The sequence below is a fragment of the Micromesistius poutassou genome (genome assembly GCF_964030765.1).
Source record: "Micromesistius poutassou genome assembly, chromosome: 4".
In the NCBI taxonomy this organism is placed as follows: Eukaryota; Metazoa; Chordata; class Actinopteri; order Gadiformes; family Gadidae; genus Micromesistius; species Micromesistius poutassou.
Genome location: NC_140274.1, coordinates 21,097,193 through 21,116,853, shown reverse-complemented (window position 1 = coordinate 21,116,853; position 19,661 = coordinate 21,097,193). Strand labels below are relative to the sequence as shown.

The window sequence follows — 19,661 nt, the reverse complement described above, 5'->3', positions numbered from 1 at the left end:
GTAGCATTTCTGACCAATTGCATTTTGCTTATAAACATGTTATGAAAAGACAATATTTGTGTTTCCGCAAATTGTCTCTGGATATCAATCAAAAGGATCATAATTATCTTTGGACCATGTACTATTGAAATGTAATTTTCTCCTTTCAAAACGCCACCTCAAGAGTTTTATTAGCCGGAGAAGGAGGGGTGGGCAGCTGAAAGGCCGGGCCTCCGAAAGGGCTCAGTGCACGTATAGTTGTGTGTGTGTGTGTGTGTGTGTGTGTGTGTGTGTCACAGGGAGCAGCACCGAGCACATACAATAGTTAAGAGGTAATATCCTCACATAGTCACATGGGGGCAGCACCGAGCACATACAATAGTTAAGAGGTAATATCCTCACAGTCACAAGTGGGCAGCACCGAGCACATACAATAGTTAAGAGGTAATATCCTCACATAGTCACATGGGGGCAGCACCGAGCACATACAATAGTTAAGAGGTAATATCCTCACAGTCACAAGTGGGCAGCACCGAGCACATACAATAGTTAAGAGGTAATATCCTCACATAGTCACATGGGGGCAGCACCGAGCACATACAATAGTTAAGAGGTAATATCCTCACATAGCCACAGGGGGCAACAACGGATCACACATAGATGAAGTGGGCAGTTTTGTAGAAGACGTCTATCCATACCTGTCTATTTAAGCACCATCTTAACTTTAAGAAGACTGTTGCGTGCCCGTGGGCCACACGTTGACACACCTATGCCCTAAGATTCCCGCTGCCCAATCAAGGGTAGGACATCCACTTTTAATCCAGACAATATATGAACTCTGTTGAATTGCTGAACTACTGATCTGCTGTATCTAAAATGTTGTATTGCTGTTGTAATCTGTTGTAATGTTGTAATCTGATGTTTCAACAATAAGTGTACTGACTACCTCAAAGAAAAGCGGAACCATCATGGCCATCTGTTCATAGAAAAGACTGGACTTTCAGCGGCACTACCGTGTATGGGCAGGACGTCCTCGTGAATGGTGCTGCCACGTGTGGAAAAACATCGAACTGCTGAAATGTTGTAACTGCTGATCTGCTGTTTCAACGTGTCAAAGTGTTACGTTTTCTATTTCTTCTGCCATTTTAGGAGGGAAAAGTCAACACCATCTCTTCTGATGTTCTTCATTCACATCTCTTTATAGACACAGTCCGTAACGTACATGGTATAAAAGGCGGCTCACACAAACAACAAAAAAAAGCGCGCTCATAACTTTTCATTGGCTTAAGAGGCTCAGGTGACCTTCACTGAACATACAACTTCAAAACAAAAGCACAGAATAATAATACATGAGAACACACAACCTAACACCCCCACTTGTTCTCATCATCATAAACTCGTATGTTATCATTTCAGTACATTTAGTTTCCAAAGAACCATGTTTTGAACTTGATTATTTTTGGTTTTGCTACTGGTTTTGTCAGTATGTCTTGCAAACATTTCTTCTGATGGGCAATAGACAATGCTTATTTTATATTTCACATATTTCACATCAATGTGTTTAGACCTCTGTCTGTTCACTGGGTTCTTACACAGTGCTATGGCACCCTGGTTGTCACCATGAATCTCAGCACAACTGTATTCTATTATCCATGCCATTTAACAGCTGAGTAAGGTATATGCTCTCCTGAGTAGTAGCAGCTAGACCTATATACTCAGCCCCACATGTAGACAATGCCACTGTGGGCTGTTTCTTTGTTTTCCATGAAATGGCGGGACCCTGTTTTGTCAGGCTGAAACAGTACCCTGTAGTGCTCCGTCTATCTTCCACAGAGGATGCCCAGTCAGCATCACTGAATCCAATGAGATTCAAATCTTCCTCATTTTTCTTGTAACATAGTTCATAGTCAACAGTGCCCTTCAGATACCTTAGAACATGTTTAGCAGCCACTAAGTCCTCTGATTTTGGATTTGCTAAAGTTTGAGAGAGCTTACTCACAATCCAGCTAATATCTGGTCTTGTACTATTCATAGCATAAATCAGGCTGCCAACAATCTACCGATATCGTCTGGGGTCTACAAACTCACTGTTCTTTTCTTCCTCATTTTTGATACCACCCTCCCTTGGTTCACTTGGGGTAGATCTGGGTTTACAATCTGACCAGTGGCGGTTCTAGGGGGGGGCCAGGGGGGGCCAGTGCCCCCGTAACTCTGAGTCCGGCCCCCCCTGTGGCCCCCCCGAACGAGCCAACCACACCCCCCGTCAACAATCGCGCCCGCAACAGCGCTCGTCTGCGATCCATGATTAAATCATCTACCCATATGATCACAATGATTGTCTCACTTCCTATCCGTTTCTTGTACACACAGTGGTTGGTTTGTTCCAGTTCCTTCCAGATTGTTTCAGACCATAAAGGGATTTCTTTAACTTACATACAAGTTTTTCTTCGGTTTCTGATGTGTTTTCAAAACCCTCAGGTTGTTCTAAGTAAATCTCTTCCTCTATTGGAGCATGTAAGTATGCTGTTTTCACATCCATTTGATGTACAATGAGATCATTCTGAACAGCAATTTGCATAAGGGCTCGCACTGAACAAATGTTTGCTGTTGGGGCAAATGTTTCATTATAGTCTATTCCCTCTGTCTGGTTGTAGCCTTTAGCAAAATACCAAGCTTTGAAAACATTTCCCTTTTCTGTGTTTTCCTTTAAGGCATGGACCCATTCCCCCCCCACTGTCTTCCTACCCTCAGGTAATGTAGTCAGTTCAAAGGTTTTGTTTTCTTTAAGTGAGTCCATTTCTTCCTCCATGGCTTGTTGCCATGCTGGTGCCTCCGGTGACATCTGGGCTTCTCTGTAGGTTTGGGGGACTCCACACACTGCCCTGACACAATAATCAACACTAGCATGGGGTTACATCTTTATCTTTAACGTCTGGTATGTCATCCACTAGGTATTTCTGAGCTTTCCTTTCTCTTCTTGGGTAGCGGGGGTTTTGGTCACAACTTAGGCTCTGAACCTAAGCTGTTTTTGTTTTCACCCAGAACCAACTTCCTCATCTGTAGTTTCACCATTTTGTACATTTTCATTCTTGTCTGTGTCATCATCATCATTATTGTTTAAGATCTGATTCTCTTTGCTATCTTCTTTCTGTAGCAATTCAGAGCCACTCTTTTCAATTTCTAACTTTCGGTCTCTGAAGCTGTTGGTTTCTGGGTCGTCTTCATCAGTCTGGGTTTGTTGATCAACACTGTTCATTTTGATGAATTTCACCAGTCTGTGTTTGGACACACCTTTTTTGTTTGAGGGTTGTAAACCAGATAGGCTGGACTGTTCTTACTGTACCCCACAAACATTCCCTTTTTTTACATTTGGGATCAAGTTTCTTCTGATCATGACTATATGCATAACAATCTGATCCAAAAACCCACATTTTTGATAGGTCTGGCTCTCTTCCTGTTAGTATAAAGTATGGGGTGTTTTTAAGTTTACTCTCATTGTAACATCTGTTACGGATATGGGCTGCACTTTGAATAGCAAACCAGGTCCTCCACTGTCTTTCAGCTGTTCCGTTCTGATGTGGAGAGTAAGGGGATGATGTCTCCTGTACCTTATACCCTTTTTCTCTTAAAAGGGCCTGAAAAGGCCTGACCTGTGTACTCTGTACCGTTATCTGATCTGATACATGTGACACTACCATAAGGTCCACTGTCTGCCAGGAACTCCTTTGTGGCCAATGAAAAATCACCTGTGAATGAGATGGCATATCTATGCCCATCTTGACCAGGCGGCTCTATTGGACCTGCTAAGTCAGTATGTACTAACTCAAGGGGCGCGCAAGCTTTTGCATCAGCTTTCCTACTTCTACTGTTGGTAAAATTTTCCCTCAGTGCAAACATTACAGTCAATCTTAGTTTCCCCCGCGACTTTCATGCCTACTACAACATCAGGTAACATCATCACATCATCAATGTTACAGTGTCCCAGTATTTCATGCCATGTTTTGGCATCACACGTTAAATTCACTTTGTCCTTAGACATTATGTCATTGACTGAGTAATCAACCAATTTTTCATAGTTATTAACCGTTTCAATGTAGTACAGTCTTTCCAGTTCCTCGATGCGGAAGACAGTCCCATCTTTGGTTGTCAGTTCACTCTTCCCTTTTCGGAAAAACCACTTTGGCCCCATCAGCTGTCACTGCCTCTACTGAGAGGATGCTCTGAGGATATGACGGTATGAGCAGGGCCCTCTTCAGTGTTACCATGACGTTTCTCCCCTTTTGGTCCCGTAGCATCACCTCTGCATCTCCTCGCTTGAGAGCCACGTTCTTCCCCCCGGTGCCATCTGCAAGCTCCGTAAAATGTTGTCGTGGATCGAAAGTCTTGTCAAATCTCGTAAATTTACTTTCCTCTGTTATGATGTGGGACGTTGCTCCGCAGTCCACCATCAGTCCATTTTCTTTAATGTTATCTGGGAGGAGCTCTTGACTAATCTTGAATTACGTAGGTTTGTTCTTCATCATGACCTTCTTGTTTCTCCGCAGATTGTTTTGCATCATCTTTGTGCATATTTTTCCCCCTGCACGTCTCATCACTGTGTGTTGAGCTTTTGTGGTAGCTGCACCACTTCGCGGCTCCTTTTTGACGGCAGTCTCGTGCAAAATGACCGCGTTTTCCACATCCATAGCACGTCCACTTTCATTACATTGTCTGACTTTATCTTTGTTTCAAACTTCTGTTTCTTCATAGCTTCTTAGTTTACTTTTGAAAAAAGTAAGCTAAAATCATGCCTTTCAAAATCATGGCATAAGCCTGTCACTAATTATTTCTTTTGCACTTTGACGTTACTACCTTTTCAGTCCGGATGATATAGTCTGTCGCAGTTTCTTCTGGCTTCTACGTCTTTCAGGCCTAGTCTTCTCATGTGGCCGAGGAACTTTACCTCCCAAATTTGTCTTTGTCTCCGTCGAAAACTAGTCTCTGTTGCCATCCTCCTGTACTGTGCCTGGGCCCATAACCTGTTACGTTTTCTATTTCTTCTGCCATTTTAGGAGGGAAAAGTCAACACCATCTCTTCTTATGTTCTTTATTCACATCTCTTTATAGACACAGTCCGTAACGTACATGGTATAAAAGGCGGCTCACACCAACAACAAAAGAAAAAGCGCGCTCATAACTTTTCATTGGCTTAAGAGGCTCAGGTGACCTTCACTGAACATACAACTTCAAAACAAAATCACAGAATAATAATAAATGAGAACACACAACCTAACACTAAGTATACCAACTGGCACAGAAGAAAACAGGAACAATCGTGCACATCTGCTCATGGAAAAAAACGGACTTTCAGCGACACTACCATATATGAGCAGGACTTCCTCATCTAGTGCTGCCATCATGTGGAAAATATTGAGCTGTTAAGTTGTTGAACTGCTGAGCTGCTGCGTCAGCAAAAAGTGTACCGAAATGCCTCCGAAAAAACAGGAACCCCCTCTGTCCCTGATTAAAACTTAACATAACTTTATCATAACTACGCATGCACCTGCCTTCACACGCACAAGGCAGCTGGCGACTGGTATATATAGAGCGCACCCAGTACCCTCTCGGTAGCACTTCTTCTCCCGCCTTCTTTTACTCACTGACCCCAGGGGGTCTGATGGAGTCACTCGTTGACTCTGTCGGACCCCGAGGACTGCTTCTTCCTCTCCTTCCCTTTCTCCCCCTGCTAGCTTATTGAGGCAGCCTCTACGGAGAACTTTAGCTACCTTATGTTATCTGGTGTTATCTGTTTATTGAGAGGGCACCCATGCAGGACCAAGCTGCGACTAACGGGATCACTTCTCTTATATCTACTTGTAGACTTACTTGTATTGTTTATTGATAATTTGTACTGTTGATTGATAATTGCTTGTGTGGTTTATTGTAACACTGCTCATGCAGTCTAAACAGACTCAATTGTTGACTCTAAATAGATGTGCAAAGACAGGAGCGTGTAGACCTCTTACGAGAAACCCTAATGATGATTTAATGTTTAGACTCTTTTAATGAAATCGTAATTTTCTGTAACATTGTGTAAAACGGTATTATATATTAGACTCCGTGAACATTTAACCTCTTTCTCTTGACAATTCTTTTCTCTGTCATTGTGTAAACAAGTTTTTAAAAATCGAAATAAAACTACCTCACTATGTTTTTTTAGTAGGCGATTAAATCAGTTCCTCAGTGATTGATCCGGCTCTCCAGTAGGGGCCCGACCGACAGCCCGCAGCTCTCCCAGCCTTCGCACGATAGGTGAGTGGTGCATGACACAAACAGGGTTGATGGTGACTGGCCCGGAGAGTGAGGCAACACAAAGAGGTTCAGGCTTGTTCCCCGCTTCGTGGCCCACAGGGACTGAGGTGGTAAGAGACACCCCAGAGTTCGATCGAAACGCGTGTAGCCTAAATTTAGCTTAACCTCGTAGGGGCTTAAACAAGTGACCTGTGTTGGCCACATAGACCAGAGTCTCCCTCCACCGAGCTTAGCCGAGGATCTCTAACACGTACAAAGAGGGCCGGCACAGGTTAAGCCCCGGGGCCGAAGAGAAACCAGTATCATTCGTTTACCCATGTGCGATTGCTACCCCTACTCTCATTGGCTGAATCGTTGAGAACGTTTTAGACTCAATCAATATAAGGTCGCGGGGAGACAAAGCTCTGTTGGTTTGTATATTTTATTTTCGTAATGGTAGGTCTTCCTTTTCCGTCTTCCTTTTCAGGAATATCTCCGTAAAGACGGATTCATTGCGAAACCTCATCGAGCTGTAGAAAAGCTGTAGTACACATTCCAGGCCCATAAGGGGAGCTGCTTCTGCTATTGAACTCCAGCAAGAAAAAGAAGAAGCCTGCGCGCTGTTTACAAACATTCAGTCCGAAGGTAGCGCTTCGCGGTGGATTTAAATAGAGTTGGTTCACGGGTCTGTCCGTAATCCTTTTTAGTTTCTTTTGGTAGCGGAGCAACATTACATATTCTCCTAGCAACCCAACAAAGGGACATTATCTGCTGCAGAATCATCACGAGCATGTGGTCCGCCATCATTGTTGTTGTCGTTCTGAGACGCCGCGGGTTAGGCTGGAGGCTGGTCGAGGGGAGGCGGTTTCAGAAAAGAGTTTTCTGTGTCTGCTGTACACATTTTAAACCCTCTGTGTCAATGTTACATACACATGCATTTAAATCGTTTATTATACTACACTTCTCCAATTACTTTGTCCTTTTTCCCCCCTCTCTGCAGAACACTGTGATTCCTTTGGAGACGGCAGGATGCAGCGCGGCGCCACCTCAGAGAGTCTGCATGTGGACGCCCCTGGCTCCTCCCACATGTCCAGTCACAACGGGAAGCTGAGGATCCTGAGGGTCTTCGGAAAAGGAGAGGGCCCGCTGGCTCTGGACGGCCATGACCCTCTCTTCACCACGTCCGAAGTGGAGGCCCTGAGTGTGCAGGTTGGAAATCATCTTCTCATTCACCATCCTCTTTTACACCTCCAGCACACACCAATAGAAAGCACACACCTTTATGACTCAGTGTGTCGTTAGTGGGGATTGATAACTATTCTGTGCAAATGAAAGAATATGTCTGATGTGTGTTTCTTTCTTTATGTGGAATGCAGCAGACCCCAGACACCATTTCAATCAAGGTTGAAGAGGATCTTGGTGGAGGCATGCCCGCTGTAGGTTAGTAATACACATTGCATCTATGCAAGGAAACAACCTGGATCAACTGAGAATGTACTAGATTCTTCCTGCGCTAAAAAGCCTGGTCCTCTTTGGAAAAGCATCATGATCAGAGCCTGATAAAACACGAGTCAAACTTAGGAGTTGCAAAAGATGGAAACAGTCAAGAGGCCAGAAGGGTTTCAAGACGGATGTCACATGAGCTGGTTTATGAAGGAGGAGACATCCCTCTCCAAAACTCTGAATCTGTGTCTACAGTGCACATTTTAAACCCTCTGTGTAAATGTTGCATACACATGCATTTAAATAGTTTCTTTCACGTGTACAAATACACACTTCTCCTTTTGTGCAAATGATGTATCAAAACAATTACTTTGTCTTTTTACCCCCTCTCTGCAGAACACTGCGATGCGTTTAGATACAGCAGCACGCAGCGCGGCGCCACCTCAGAGAGTCTGCATGTGGACGCCCCTGGCTCCTCCCACATGTCCAGTCACAACGGGGAGCTGAGGATCCTGAGTGTCTTCGGAAAAGGGGAGGGCCCGCTGGCCACGGGCCTGGAGCGTGGAGAGTGGTTGGTCCGCCATGAGGAGCTGAGTGTTCAGGTTGGAAATCATCTTCTCATTCACCATCCAAAAGAGAGGCCTTCTCTGTTACACCTCCACCACACACCAATAGAAAGCACACACCTTTATGATTGAATGTATCGTTAATGGGGATTGATAACTATTCTGTGCAAATGAAAGAATATGTCTGATGTGTGTTTCCTTCTTTATATGGAAAGCAGCAGACCCCAGACACCATTTCAATCAAGGTTGAAGAGGATCTTGGTGGAGGCATGCCCGCTGTAGGTTAGTAATACACATTGCATCACATTGCAAGCAAGCAAACGACCTGGATCAACTGAGAATGTACTCGATTCTACCTGCGCTAAAGAGCCTGGTCCTCTTTTGAAAGCGCATCAGGACCAGAGCCCTGCTAAAACACAAGGACTACATACAGTTTATAGTAGAATGATTTACATATTCAGCATGGCAGACAGGTGTCAGTAATGCTGAGATCAGCTCTGATTCCCAATATAACTACAGTATTGGTAAAACAGTTGATAGGAAACTACATATGACCTGGGTTGTGTCTTTATGACCTCCCCACATCCTTAAAAGGGGGAGATGTAGCGGTGCCTTCTCAGCTGGAGCCTTTGACCCTTGACCCCCCCCAAGGGGAACAAGGAAAAGGTATAATCAACAAATATAAGTTTGAAATAAAGTGTCCAAATATAATTCTTCCAATACACAAGTGTGTACAAAGTACATACAGTATCCCTTTGTGCAAATAATAAGTTAATACAATTACTTTCTGTTTCTTTGTTTTCCTCTCTGCAGAAGACTGCTGTGAGGCGCTTGTCCACCATAAGGAGCTGACCGGGCATCGGGGCGGCCGCAAGGGCTGGCTCCGTGTCTTGTTATGCAAAGGTTTTCCCGACAATACCAAGACAACCGTCCACATGAGTAGCTACACCGTCGAGAAGCCCTACGGGTGCGACCAATGCATGAAGCGCTTTCAAAATAAAGGCAACCTGAGGAGGCACATGAGGACTCACTCCGGGGAGAAGCCCTACAGCTGTGAGCAATGCATGAAGAGCTTCGGATATAGGGCCAACCTGAAGATCCACATGAGGACTCACTCCGGGGAGAAGCCCTCAGGGGAGAAGCCCTACAGCTGTGACCAATGCACGAAGCGCTTCGGACATAGCTCCAGCCTGAAGATCCACATGAGGACTCACTCCGGGGAGATGCCCTACAGCTGTGACCAATGCACGAAGCGCTTCATTCGGAGCTGCAGCCTGACGTCCCACATGAGGACTCACTCCGGGGAGAAGCCCTACAGCTGTGACCAATGCATGAAGCGCTTTAGCCAGAGCTGCAGCCTGAAGATCCACATGATGACTCACTCCGGGGAGAAGCCCTACAGCTGTGACCAATGCATGAAGCGCTTTAGTCTAAGCATCTACCTGAGGAGGCACATGAGGACTCACTCCGGGGAGAAGCCCTACAGTTGTGAGCAATGCATGAAGAGCTTCGGATATAGGGCCAACCTGAAGATCCACAACCTGAGGACTCACTCCAGGGAGAAGCCCTAGGTGCGACCAATGCATGAAGTGCTACAAACATAAAAGCTGCCTTGAGAGCCACATGAGGACTCACTCCGGGGAGAAGATTTATCATGGAATGGTCTGAAATGTGCCATGGGTTGGCTTGTTTCCCCTTAACACGTTGATTTAGAAAGGGGAGTGTAAGAGTGCTTTAAGTTACCAAAAGCAGCCCCATGGGGGATAAATGTTCTTGTTATGCCTGCCATGCAGACAATAAAATGTGTTGACCTAAACTATTGATCAAATCCAGTTCTTTCAAAACTAATCTGATGCTAATATATTAGGTAAGTAAATTAGACAAGAAAAGCCTTCATTTTCCTCATTAACATTAAACATGATCAATTCCAGAATTAACATCTTCCAGTATTTACAATATCCTCAAATCAAATAAGTGACTACGAGTGACGATTTGTGTACCATTTGTGCGTTTATAAAAACTCACTATGTGCTGTAGTGAGTTGGATGCCTGACAACAGTTTTTTGCTCCCTTCTTACTGAGCAAACAGAATTTGGACAACCAATTTCAAGATTCTTGATACAAAAGTTCAAAAGTTAGTCATGAAAATAAGTAACGAAATAACAAGGCAGAGGACTCATGGTTTGCCTTAAACTCTACATGTTTAATACTGACTACACATTAAACAGGAATTACTAATCCAGCATTGTGAGGTTTACTTCCCCGGCCTTTCTCCCTCCTCAAACAGGCAGTTAATGTTAGCATCAAGCTACGACATTTCAATGCTCTTATTAAAAAAAGGTAGAGATTTTAAAGTGGCCATGTGCTGTAGCATTTCTGACCAATTGCATTTTGCTTATAAACATGTTATGAAAAGACAATATTTGTGTTTCCGCAAATTGTCTCTGGATATCAATCAAAAGGATCATAATTATCTTTGGACCATGTACTATTGAAATGTAATTTTCTCCTTTCAAAACGCCACCTCAAGAGTTTTATTAGCCGGAGAAGGAGGGGTGGGCAGCTGAAAGGCCGGGCCTCCGAAAGGGCTCAGTGCACGTATAGTGTGTGTGTGTGTGTGTGTGTGTGTGTGTGTGTGTGTGTGTGTGTGTGTGTGTGTGTGTGTGTGTGTGTGTGTGTGTGTGTGTGTGTGTGTGTGTGTGTGTGTGTGTGTGTGTGTGTGTGTGTGTGTGTGTGTGTGTGTGTGTGTCACAGGGAGCAGCACCGAGCACATACAATAGTTAAGAGGTAATATCCTCACAGTCACAAGTGGGCAGCACCGAGCACATACAATAGTTAAGAGGTAATATCCTCACATAGTCACATGGGGGCAGCACCGAGCACATACAATAGTTAAGAGGTAATATCCTCACAGTCACAAGTGGGCAGCACCGAGCACATACAATAGTTAAGAGGTAATATCCTCACATAGTCACATGGGGGCAGCACCGAGCACATACAATAGTTAAGAGGTAATATCCTCACATAGCCACAGGGGGCAACAACGGATCACACATAGATGAAGTGGGCAGTTTTGTAGAAGACGTCTATCCATACCTGTCTATTTAAGCACCATCTTAACTTTAAGAAGACTGTTGCGTGCCCGTGGGCCACACGTTGACACACCTATGCCCTAAGCTTCCCGCTGCCCAATCAAGGGTAGGACATCCACTTTTAATCCAGACAATATATGAACTCTGTTGAATTGCTGAACTACTGATCTGCTGTATCTAAAATGTTGTATTGCTGTTGTAATCTGTTGTAATGTTGTAATCTGATGTTTCAACAATAAGTGTACTGACTACCTCAAAGAAAAGCGGAACCATCATGGCCATCTGTTCATAGAAAAGACTGGACTTTCAGCGGCACTACCGTGTATGGGCAGGACGTCCTCGTGAATGGTGCTGCCACGTGTGGAAAAACATCGAACTGCTGAAATGTTGTAACTGCTGATCTGCTGTTTCAACGTGTCAAAGTGTTACGTTTTCTATTTCTTCTGCCATTTTAGGAGGGAAAAGTCAACACCATCTCTTCTGATGTTCTTCATTCACATCTCTTTATAGACACAGTCCGTAACGTAGGCCTACATGGTATAAAAGGCGGCTCACACAAACAACAAAAAAAAAGCGCGCTCATAACTTTTCATTGGCTTAAGAGGCTCAGGTGACCTTCACTGAACATACAACTTCAAAACAAAAGCACAGAATAATAATACATGAGAACACACAACCTAACACCCCCACTTGTTCTCATCATCATAAACTCGTATGTTATCATTTCAGTACATTTAGTTTCCAAAGAACCATGTTTTGAACTTGATTATTTTTGGTTTTGCTACTGGTTTTGTCAGTATGTCTTGCAAACATTTCTTCTGATGGGCAATAGACAATGCTTATTTTATATTTCACATATTTCACATCAATGTGTTTAGACCTCTGTCTGTTCACTGGGTTCTTACACAGTGCTATGGCACCCTGGTTGTCACCATGAATCTCAGCACAACTGTATTCTATTATCCATGCCATTTAACAGCTGAGTAAGGTATATGCTCTCCTGAGTAGTAGCAGCTAGACCTATATACTCAGCCCCACATGTAGACAATGCCACTGTGGGCTGTTTCTTTGTTTTCCATGAAATGGCGGGACCCTGTTTTGTCAGGCTGAAACAGTACCCTGTAGTGCTCCGTCTATCTTCCACAGAGGATGCCCAGTCAGCATCACTGAATCCAATGAGATTCAAATCTTCCTCATTTTTCTTGTAACATAGTTCATAGTCAACAGTGCCCTTCAGATACCTTAGAACATGTTTAGCAGCCACTAAGTCCTCTGCTTGTGGATTTGCTAAAGTTTGAGAGAGCTTACTCACAATCCAGCTAATATCTGGTCTTGTACCAGTCATAGCATAAATCAGGCTGCCAACAATCTACCAGTGGCGGTTCTAGGGGGGGGCCAGGGGGGGCCAGTGCCCCCGTAACTCTGAGTCCGGCCCCCCCTGTGGCCCCCCCGAACGAGCCAACCACACCCCCCGTCAACAATCGCGCCCGCAACAGCGCTCGTCTGCGATCCAACCCCCCCCCCCCCCCCCGTCAACAATTGCGCCCGCAACAGCGCTCGTCTGCGATCCATGATTAAATCATCTACCCATATGATCACAATGATTGTCTCACTTCCTATCCGTTTCTTGTACACACAGTGGTTGGTTTGTTCCAGTTCCTTCCAGATTGTTTCAGACCATAAAGGGATTTCTTTAACTTACATACAAGTTTTTCTTCGGTTTCTGATGTGTTTTCAAAACCCTCAGGTTGTTCTAAGTAAATCTCTTCCTCTATTGGAGCATGTAAGTATGCTGTTTTCACATCCATTTGATGTACAATGAGATCATTCTGAACAGCAATTTGCATAAGGGCTCGCACTGAACAAATGTTTGCTGTTGGGGCAAATGTTTCATTATCGTCTATTCCCTCTGTCTGGTTGTAGCCTTTAGCAAAATACCAAGCTTTGAAAACATTTCCATTTTCTGTGTTTTCCTTTAAGGCATGGACCCATTCCCCCCCCCCCCCACTGTCTTCCTACCCTCAGGTAATGTAGTCAGTTCAAAGGTTTTGTTTTCTTTAAGTGAGTCCATTTCTTCCTCCATGGCTTGTTGCCATGCTGGTGCCTCCGGTGACATCTGGGCTTCTCTGTAGGTTTGGGGGACTCCACACACTGCCCTGACACAATAATCAACACTAGCATGGGGTTACATCTTTATCTTTAACGTCTGGTATGTCATCCACTAGGTATTTCTGAGCTTTCCTTTCTCTTCTTGGGTAGTGGGGGTTTTGGTCACAACTTAGGCTCTGAACCTAAGCTGTTTTTGTTTTCACCCAGAACCAACTTCCTCATCTGTAGTTTCACCATTTTGTACATTTTCATTCTTGTCTGTGTCATCATCATCATTATTGTTTAAGATCTGATTCTCTTTGCTATCTTCTTTCTGTAGCAATTCAGAGCCACTCTTTTCAATTTCTAACTTTCGGTCTCTGAAGCTGTTGGTTTCTGGGTCGTCTTCATCAGTCTGGGTTTGTTGATCAACACTGTTCATTTTGATGAATTTCACCAGTCTGTGTTTGGACACACCTTTTTTGTTTGAGGGTTGTAAACCAGATAGGCTGGACTGTTCTTACTGTACCCCACAAACATTCCCTTTTTTTACATTTGGGATCAAGTTTCTTCTGATCATGACTATATGCATAACAATCTGATCCAAAAACCCACATTTTTGATAGGTCTGGCTCTCTTCCTGTTAGTATAAAGTATGGGGTGTTTTTAAGTTTACTCTCATTGTAACATCTGTTACGGATATGGGTTGCACTTTGAATAGCAAACCAGGTCCTCCACTGTCTTTCAGCTGTTCCGTTCTGATGTGGAGAGTAAGGGGATGATGTCTCCTGTACCTTATACCCTTTTTCTCTTAAAAGGGCCTGAAAAGGCCTGACCTGTGTACTCTGTACCGTTATCTGATCTGATACATGTGACACTACCATAAGGTCCACTGTCTGCCAGGAACTCCTTTGTGGCCAATGAAAAATCACCTGTGAATGAGATGGCATATCTATGCCCATCTTGACCAGGCGGCTCTATTGGACCTGCTAAGTCAGTATGTACTAACTCAAGGGGCGCGCAAGCTTTTGCATCAGCTTTCCTACTTCTACTGTTGGTAAAATTTTCCCTCAGTGCAAACATTACAGTCAATCTTAGTTTCCCCCGCGACTTTCATGCCTACTACAACATCAGGTAACATCATCACATCATCAATGTTACAGTGTCCCAGTATTTCATGTCATGTTTTGGCATCACACGTTAAATTCACTTTGTCCTTAGACATTATGTCATTGACTGAGTAATCAACCAATTTTTCATAGTTATTAACCGTTTCAATGTAGTACAGTCTTTCCAGTTCCTCGATGCGGAAGACAGTCCCATCTTTGGTTGTCAGTTCACTCTTCCCTTTTTGGAAAAACCACTTTGGCCCCATCAGCTGTCACTGCCTCTACTGAGAGGATGCTCTGAGGATATGACGGTATGAGCAGGGCCCTCTTCAGTGTTACCATGACGTTTCTCCCCTTTTGGTCCCGTAGCATCACCTCTGCATCTCCTCGCTTGAGAGCCACGTTCTTCCCCCCGGTGCCATCTGCAAGCTCCGTAAAATGTTGTCGTGGATCGAAAGTCTTGTCAAATCTCGTAAATTTACTTTCCTCTGTTATGATGTGGGACGTTGCTCCGCAGTCCACCATCAGTCCATTTTCTTTAATGTTATCTGGGAGGAGCTCTTGACTAATCTTGAATTACGTAGGTTTGTTCTTCATCATGACCTTCTTGTTTCTCCGCAGATTGTTTTGCATCATCTTTGTGCATATTTTTCCCCCTGCACGTCTCATCACTGTGTGTTGAGCTTTTGTGGTAGCTGCACCACTTCGCGGCTCCTTTTTGACGGCAGTCTCGTGCAAAATGACCGCGTTTTCCACATCCATAGCACGTCCACTTTCATTACATTGTCTGACTTTATCTTTGTTTCAAACTTCTGTTTCTTCATAGCTTCTTAGTTTACTTTTGAAAAAAGTAAGCTAAAATCATGCCTTTCAAAATCATGGCGACTATAAGCCTGTCACTAATTATTTCTTTTGCACTCTGACGTTACTACCTTTTCAGTCCGGATGATATAGTCTGTCGCAGTTTCTTCTGGCTTCTACGTCTTTCAGGCCTAGTCTTCTCATGTGGCCGAGGAACTTTACCTCCCAAATTTGTCTTTGTCTCCGTCGAAAACTAGTCTCTGTTGCCATCCTCCTGTACTGCGCCTGGGCCCATAACCTGTTACGTTTTCTATTTCTTCTGCCATTTTAGGAGGGAAAAGTCAACACCATCTCTTCTTATGTTCTTTATTCACATCTCTTTATAGACACAGTCCGTAACGTACATGGTATAAAAGGCGGCTCACACCAACAACAAAAGAAAAAGCGCGCTCATAACTTTTCATTGGCTTAAGAGGCTCAGGTGACCTTGACTGAACATACAACTTCAAAACAAAATCACAGAATAATAATAAATGAGAACACACAACCTAACACTAAGTATACCAACTGCCACCGAAGAAAACAGGAACAATCGTGCACATCTGCTCATGGAAAAAAACGGACTTTCAGCGACACTACCATATATGAGCAGGACTTCCTCATCTAGTGCTGCCATCATGTGGAAAATATTGAGCTGTTAAATTGTTGAACTGCTGAGCTGCTGCGTCAGCAAAAAGTGTACCGAAATGCCTCCGAAAAAACAGGAACCCCCTCTGTCCCTGATTAAAACTTAACATAACTTTATCATAACTACGCATGCACCTGCCTTCACACGCACAAGTCAGCTGGCGACTGGTATATATAGAGCGCACCCAGTACCCTCTCGGTAGCACTTCTTCTCCCGCCTTCTTTTACTCACTGACCCCAGGGGGTCTGATGGAGTCACTCGTTGACTCTGTCGGACCCCGAGGACTGCTTCTTCCTCTCCTTCCCTTTCTCCCCCTGCTAGCTTATTGAGGCAGCCTCTACGGAGCTTTAGCTACCTTATGTTATCTGGTGTTATCTGTTTATTGAGAGGGCACCCATGCAGGACCAAGCTGCGACTAACGGGATCACTTCTCTTATATCTACTTGTAGACTCACTTGTATTGTTTATTGATAATTTGTACTGTTGATTGATAATTGCTTGTATGGTTTATTGTAACACTGCTCATGCAGTCTAAACAGACTCGATTGTTGACTCTAAATAGATGTGCAAAGACAGGAGCGTGTAGACCTCTTACGAGAAACCCTAATGATGATTTAATGTTTAGACTCTTTTAATGAAATCGTAATTTTCTGTAACATTGTGTAAAACGGTATTATATATTAGACTCCGTGAACATTTAACCTCTTTCTCTTGACAATTCTTTTCTCTGTCATTGTGTAAACAAGTTTTTAAAAATCGAAATAAAACTACCTCACTATGTTTTTTTAGTAGGCGATTAAATCAGTTCCTCAGTGATTGATCCGGCTCTCCAGTAGGGGCCCGACCGACAGCCCGCAGCTCTCCCAGCCTTCGCACGATAGGTGAGTGGTGCGTGACACAAACAGGGTTGATGGTGACTGGCCCGGAGAGTGAGGCAACACAAAGAGGTTCAGACTTGTTCCCCGCTTCGTGGCCCACAGGGACTGAGGTGGTAAGAGACACCCCAGAGTTCGATCGAAACGCGTGTAGCCTAAATTTAGCTTAACCTCGTAGGGGCTTAAACAAGTGACCTGTGTTGGCCACATAGACCAGAGTCTCCCTCCACCGAGCTTAGCCGAGGATCTCTAACACGTACAAAGAGGGCCGGCACAGGTTAAGCCCCGGGGCCGAAGAGAAACCAGTATAGGGTACCCCCCCTCCTAGACGTGAGGAGAGGTCTTCCCACCTAGTGCGACTGAAGGTTCTCCCACAGCCCTCATACTATAAAAAACCATTATAGGTTGGAACACTCGGTAAGACAGAATCTCATGGGCAGCGTATCGTTAGATATTCAGCTTAGAGAAGCTCCGCGCGTGTTATATACAATTCCTCTCCTTTTGTTTCATAGACAATAGACCAAAACCTTTACCAAATAAAGTGAGTTAAAAGCGATCTTGTTTCGGCCGCCTTTTCTGGATTAAAATAATATATATATAATAATAATAATATTATATATATATATATATATATGTGTGCGCCACTGAGCAGTTTCCATAGGAATGAATGGGCGCCAATTTAATATAATGTGATATAACATGTAATGACACGGAATCAGTGGCGTAAATATCGACGGTGCAACCGGTGCAGCTGTCCGGGGCCCAGACGCCGTCAGGGACCCATGGAGGAAGAAAAAATAAAAAAAATAAAAAATAATGTTTTTGTGAATGAAATAGCTCGGGGGCGGGTCGGTAAGGTAGGCTAACGCTGGGTGGCTGGTATGGGAGGAGGAATGATCATTTGTCCAAATTCCAATCATTCCAATCATTTGTTTACCCATGTGCGATTGCTACCCCTACTCTCATTGGCTGAATCGTTGAGAACGTTTTAGACTCAATCAATATAAGGTCGCGGGGAGACAAAGCTCTGTTGGTTTGTATATTTTATTTTCGTAATGGTAGGTCTTCCTTTTCCGTCTTCCTTTTCAGGAATATCTCCGTAAAGACGGATTCATTGCGAAACCTCATCGAGCTGTAGAAAAGCTGTAGTACACATTCCAGGCCCATAAGGGGAGCTGCTTCTGCTATTGAACTCCAGCAAGAAAAAGAAGAAGCCTGCGCGCTGTTTACAAACATTCAGTCCGAAGGTAGCACTTCGCGGTGGATTTAAATAGAGTTGGTTCACGGGTCTGTCCGTAATCCTTTTTAGTTTCTTTTGGTAGCGGAGCAACATTACATATTCTCCTAGCAACCCACCAAAGGGACATTATCTGCTGCAGAATCATCACGAGCATGTGGTCCGCCATCATTGTTGTTGTCGTTCTGAGACGCCGCGGGTTAGGCTGGAGGCTGGTCGAGGGGAGGCGGTTTCAGAAAAGAGTTTTCTGTGTCTGCTGTACACATTTTAAACCCTCTGTGTCAATGTTACATACGCATGCATTTAAATCGTTTATTATACTACACTTCTCCAATTACTTTTTTCCCCCCTCTCTGCAGAACACTGTGATTCCTTTGGAGACGGCAGGATGCAGCGCGGCGCCACCTCAGAGAGTCTGCATGTGGACGCCCCTGGCTCCTCCCACATGTCCAGTCACAACGGGAAGCTGAGGATCCTGAGCGTCTTCGGAAAAGGAGAGGGCCCGCTGGCTCTGGACGGCCATGACCCTCTCTTCACCACGTCCGAAGTGGAGGCCCTGAGTGTGCAGGTTGGAAATCATCTTCTCATTCACCATCCTCTTTTACACCTCCAGCACACACCAATAGAAAGCACACACCATTATGACTCAACGTGTTGTTAGTGGGGATAGATAACTATTCTGTGCAAATGAAAGAATATGTCTGATGTGTGTTTCCTTCTTTATGTTGAAAGCAGCAGACCCCAGACACCATTTCAATCAAGGTTGAAGAGGATCTTGGTGGAGGCATGCCCGCTGTAGGTTAGTAATACACATTACATCTATGCAAGGAAACGACCTGGATCAACTGAGAATGTACTAGATTCTACCTGCGCTAAAAAGCCTGGTCCTCTTTGGAAAAGCATCATGACCAGAGCCCTGACAAAACACGAGTCAAACTTGGGAGTTGCATTTCAAAGATGGAAACCGTCAAGAGGCCAGAAGGGTTTCAAGACGGATGCCACATGAGCTGGTTTATGGAGGAGGAGACATCCCTCTCCAAAACTCTGAATCTGTGTCTGCAGTGCACATTTTAAACCCTCTGTGTCAATGTTACATACACATACATTTAAATAGTTTCTTTCATGTGTACAAATACACACTTCTCCTTTTGTGCAAATGATGTATCAAAACAATTACTTTGTCTTATTACCCCCTCTCTGCAGAAGACTGCAATGCCTTTGGAGACAGCAACACACAGTGCGGCGCCACCTCAGAGAGTCTGCATGTGGACGCCCCTGGCTCCTCCCACATGTCCAGTCACAACGGGGAGCTGAGGATCCTGAACGTCTTCGGAAAAGGGGAGGGCCCGCTGGCGCTGGACGGCCTTGACACCCTCTTCACCACGTCTGAAGTGGAGGCCCTGAGCTCGCTGTCTGCGGACCACAGCGTGGCCACGGGCCTGGACAGCAGCAAGCAGTTGGTCCGCCGTGAGGAGCTGAGTGTGCAGGTTGGGAATCATCTTCTCATTCACCA

At 44.5% G+C, this 19,661-nt stretch overlaps 2 protein-coding genes across 2 annotated transcripts in view; one reads left to right on the top strand and one right to left on the bottom strand.

Moving 5' to 3' along the window:
- LOC311341747 (uncharacterized protein) overlaps window positions 1-19,661 on the top strand; it is a gene marked incomplete at its 5' end in the record, with an annotated part of 386,212 nt that overhangs the window by 83,985 nt on the left and 282,566 nt on the right. The window contains 2 exon segments of the mRNA XM_084466545.1: window positions 8,477-8,540; window positions 19,352-19,635. Coding sequence (XP_084322671.1) covers window positions 8,477-8,540; window positions 19,352-19,635 — 348 coding nt within the window.
- LOC311341753 (uncharacterized protein) overlaps window positions 1-19,661 on the bottom strand; it is a 361,346-nt gene that overhangs the window by 91,913 nt on the left and 249,772 nt on the right. The gene's annotated exons all lie outside the window — the stretch shown is intronic.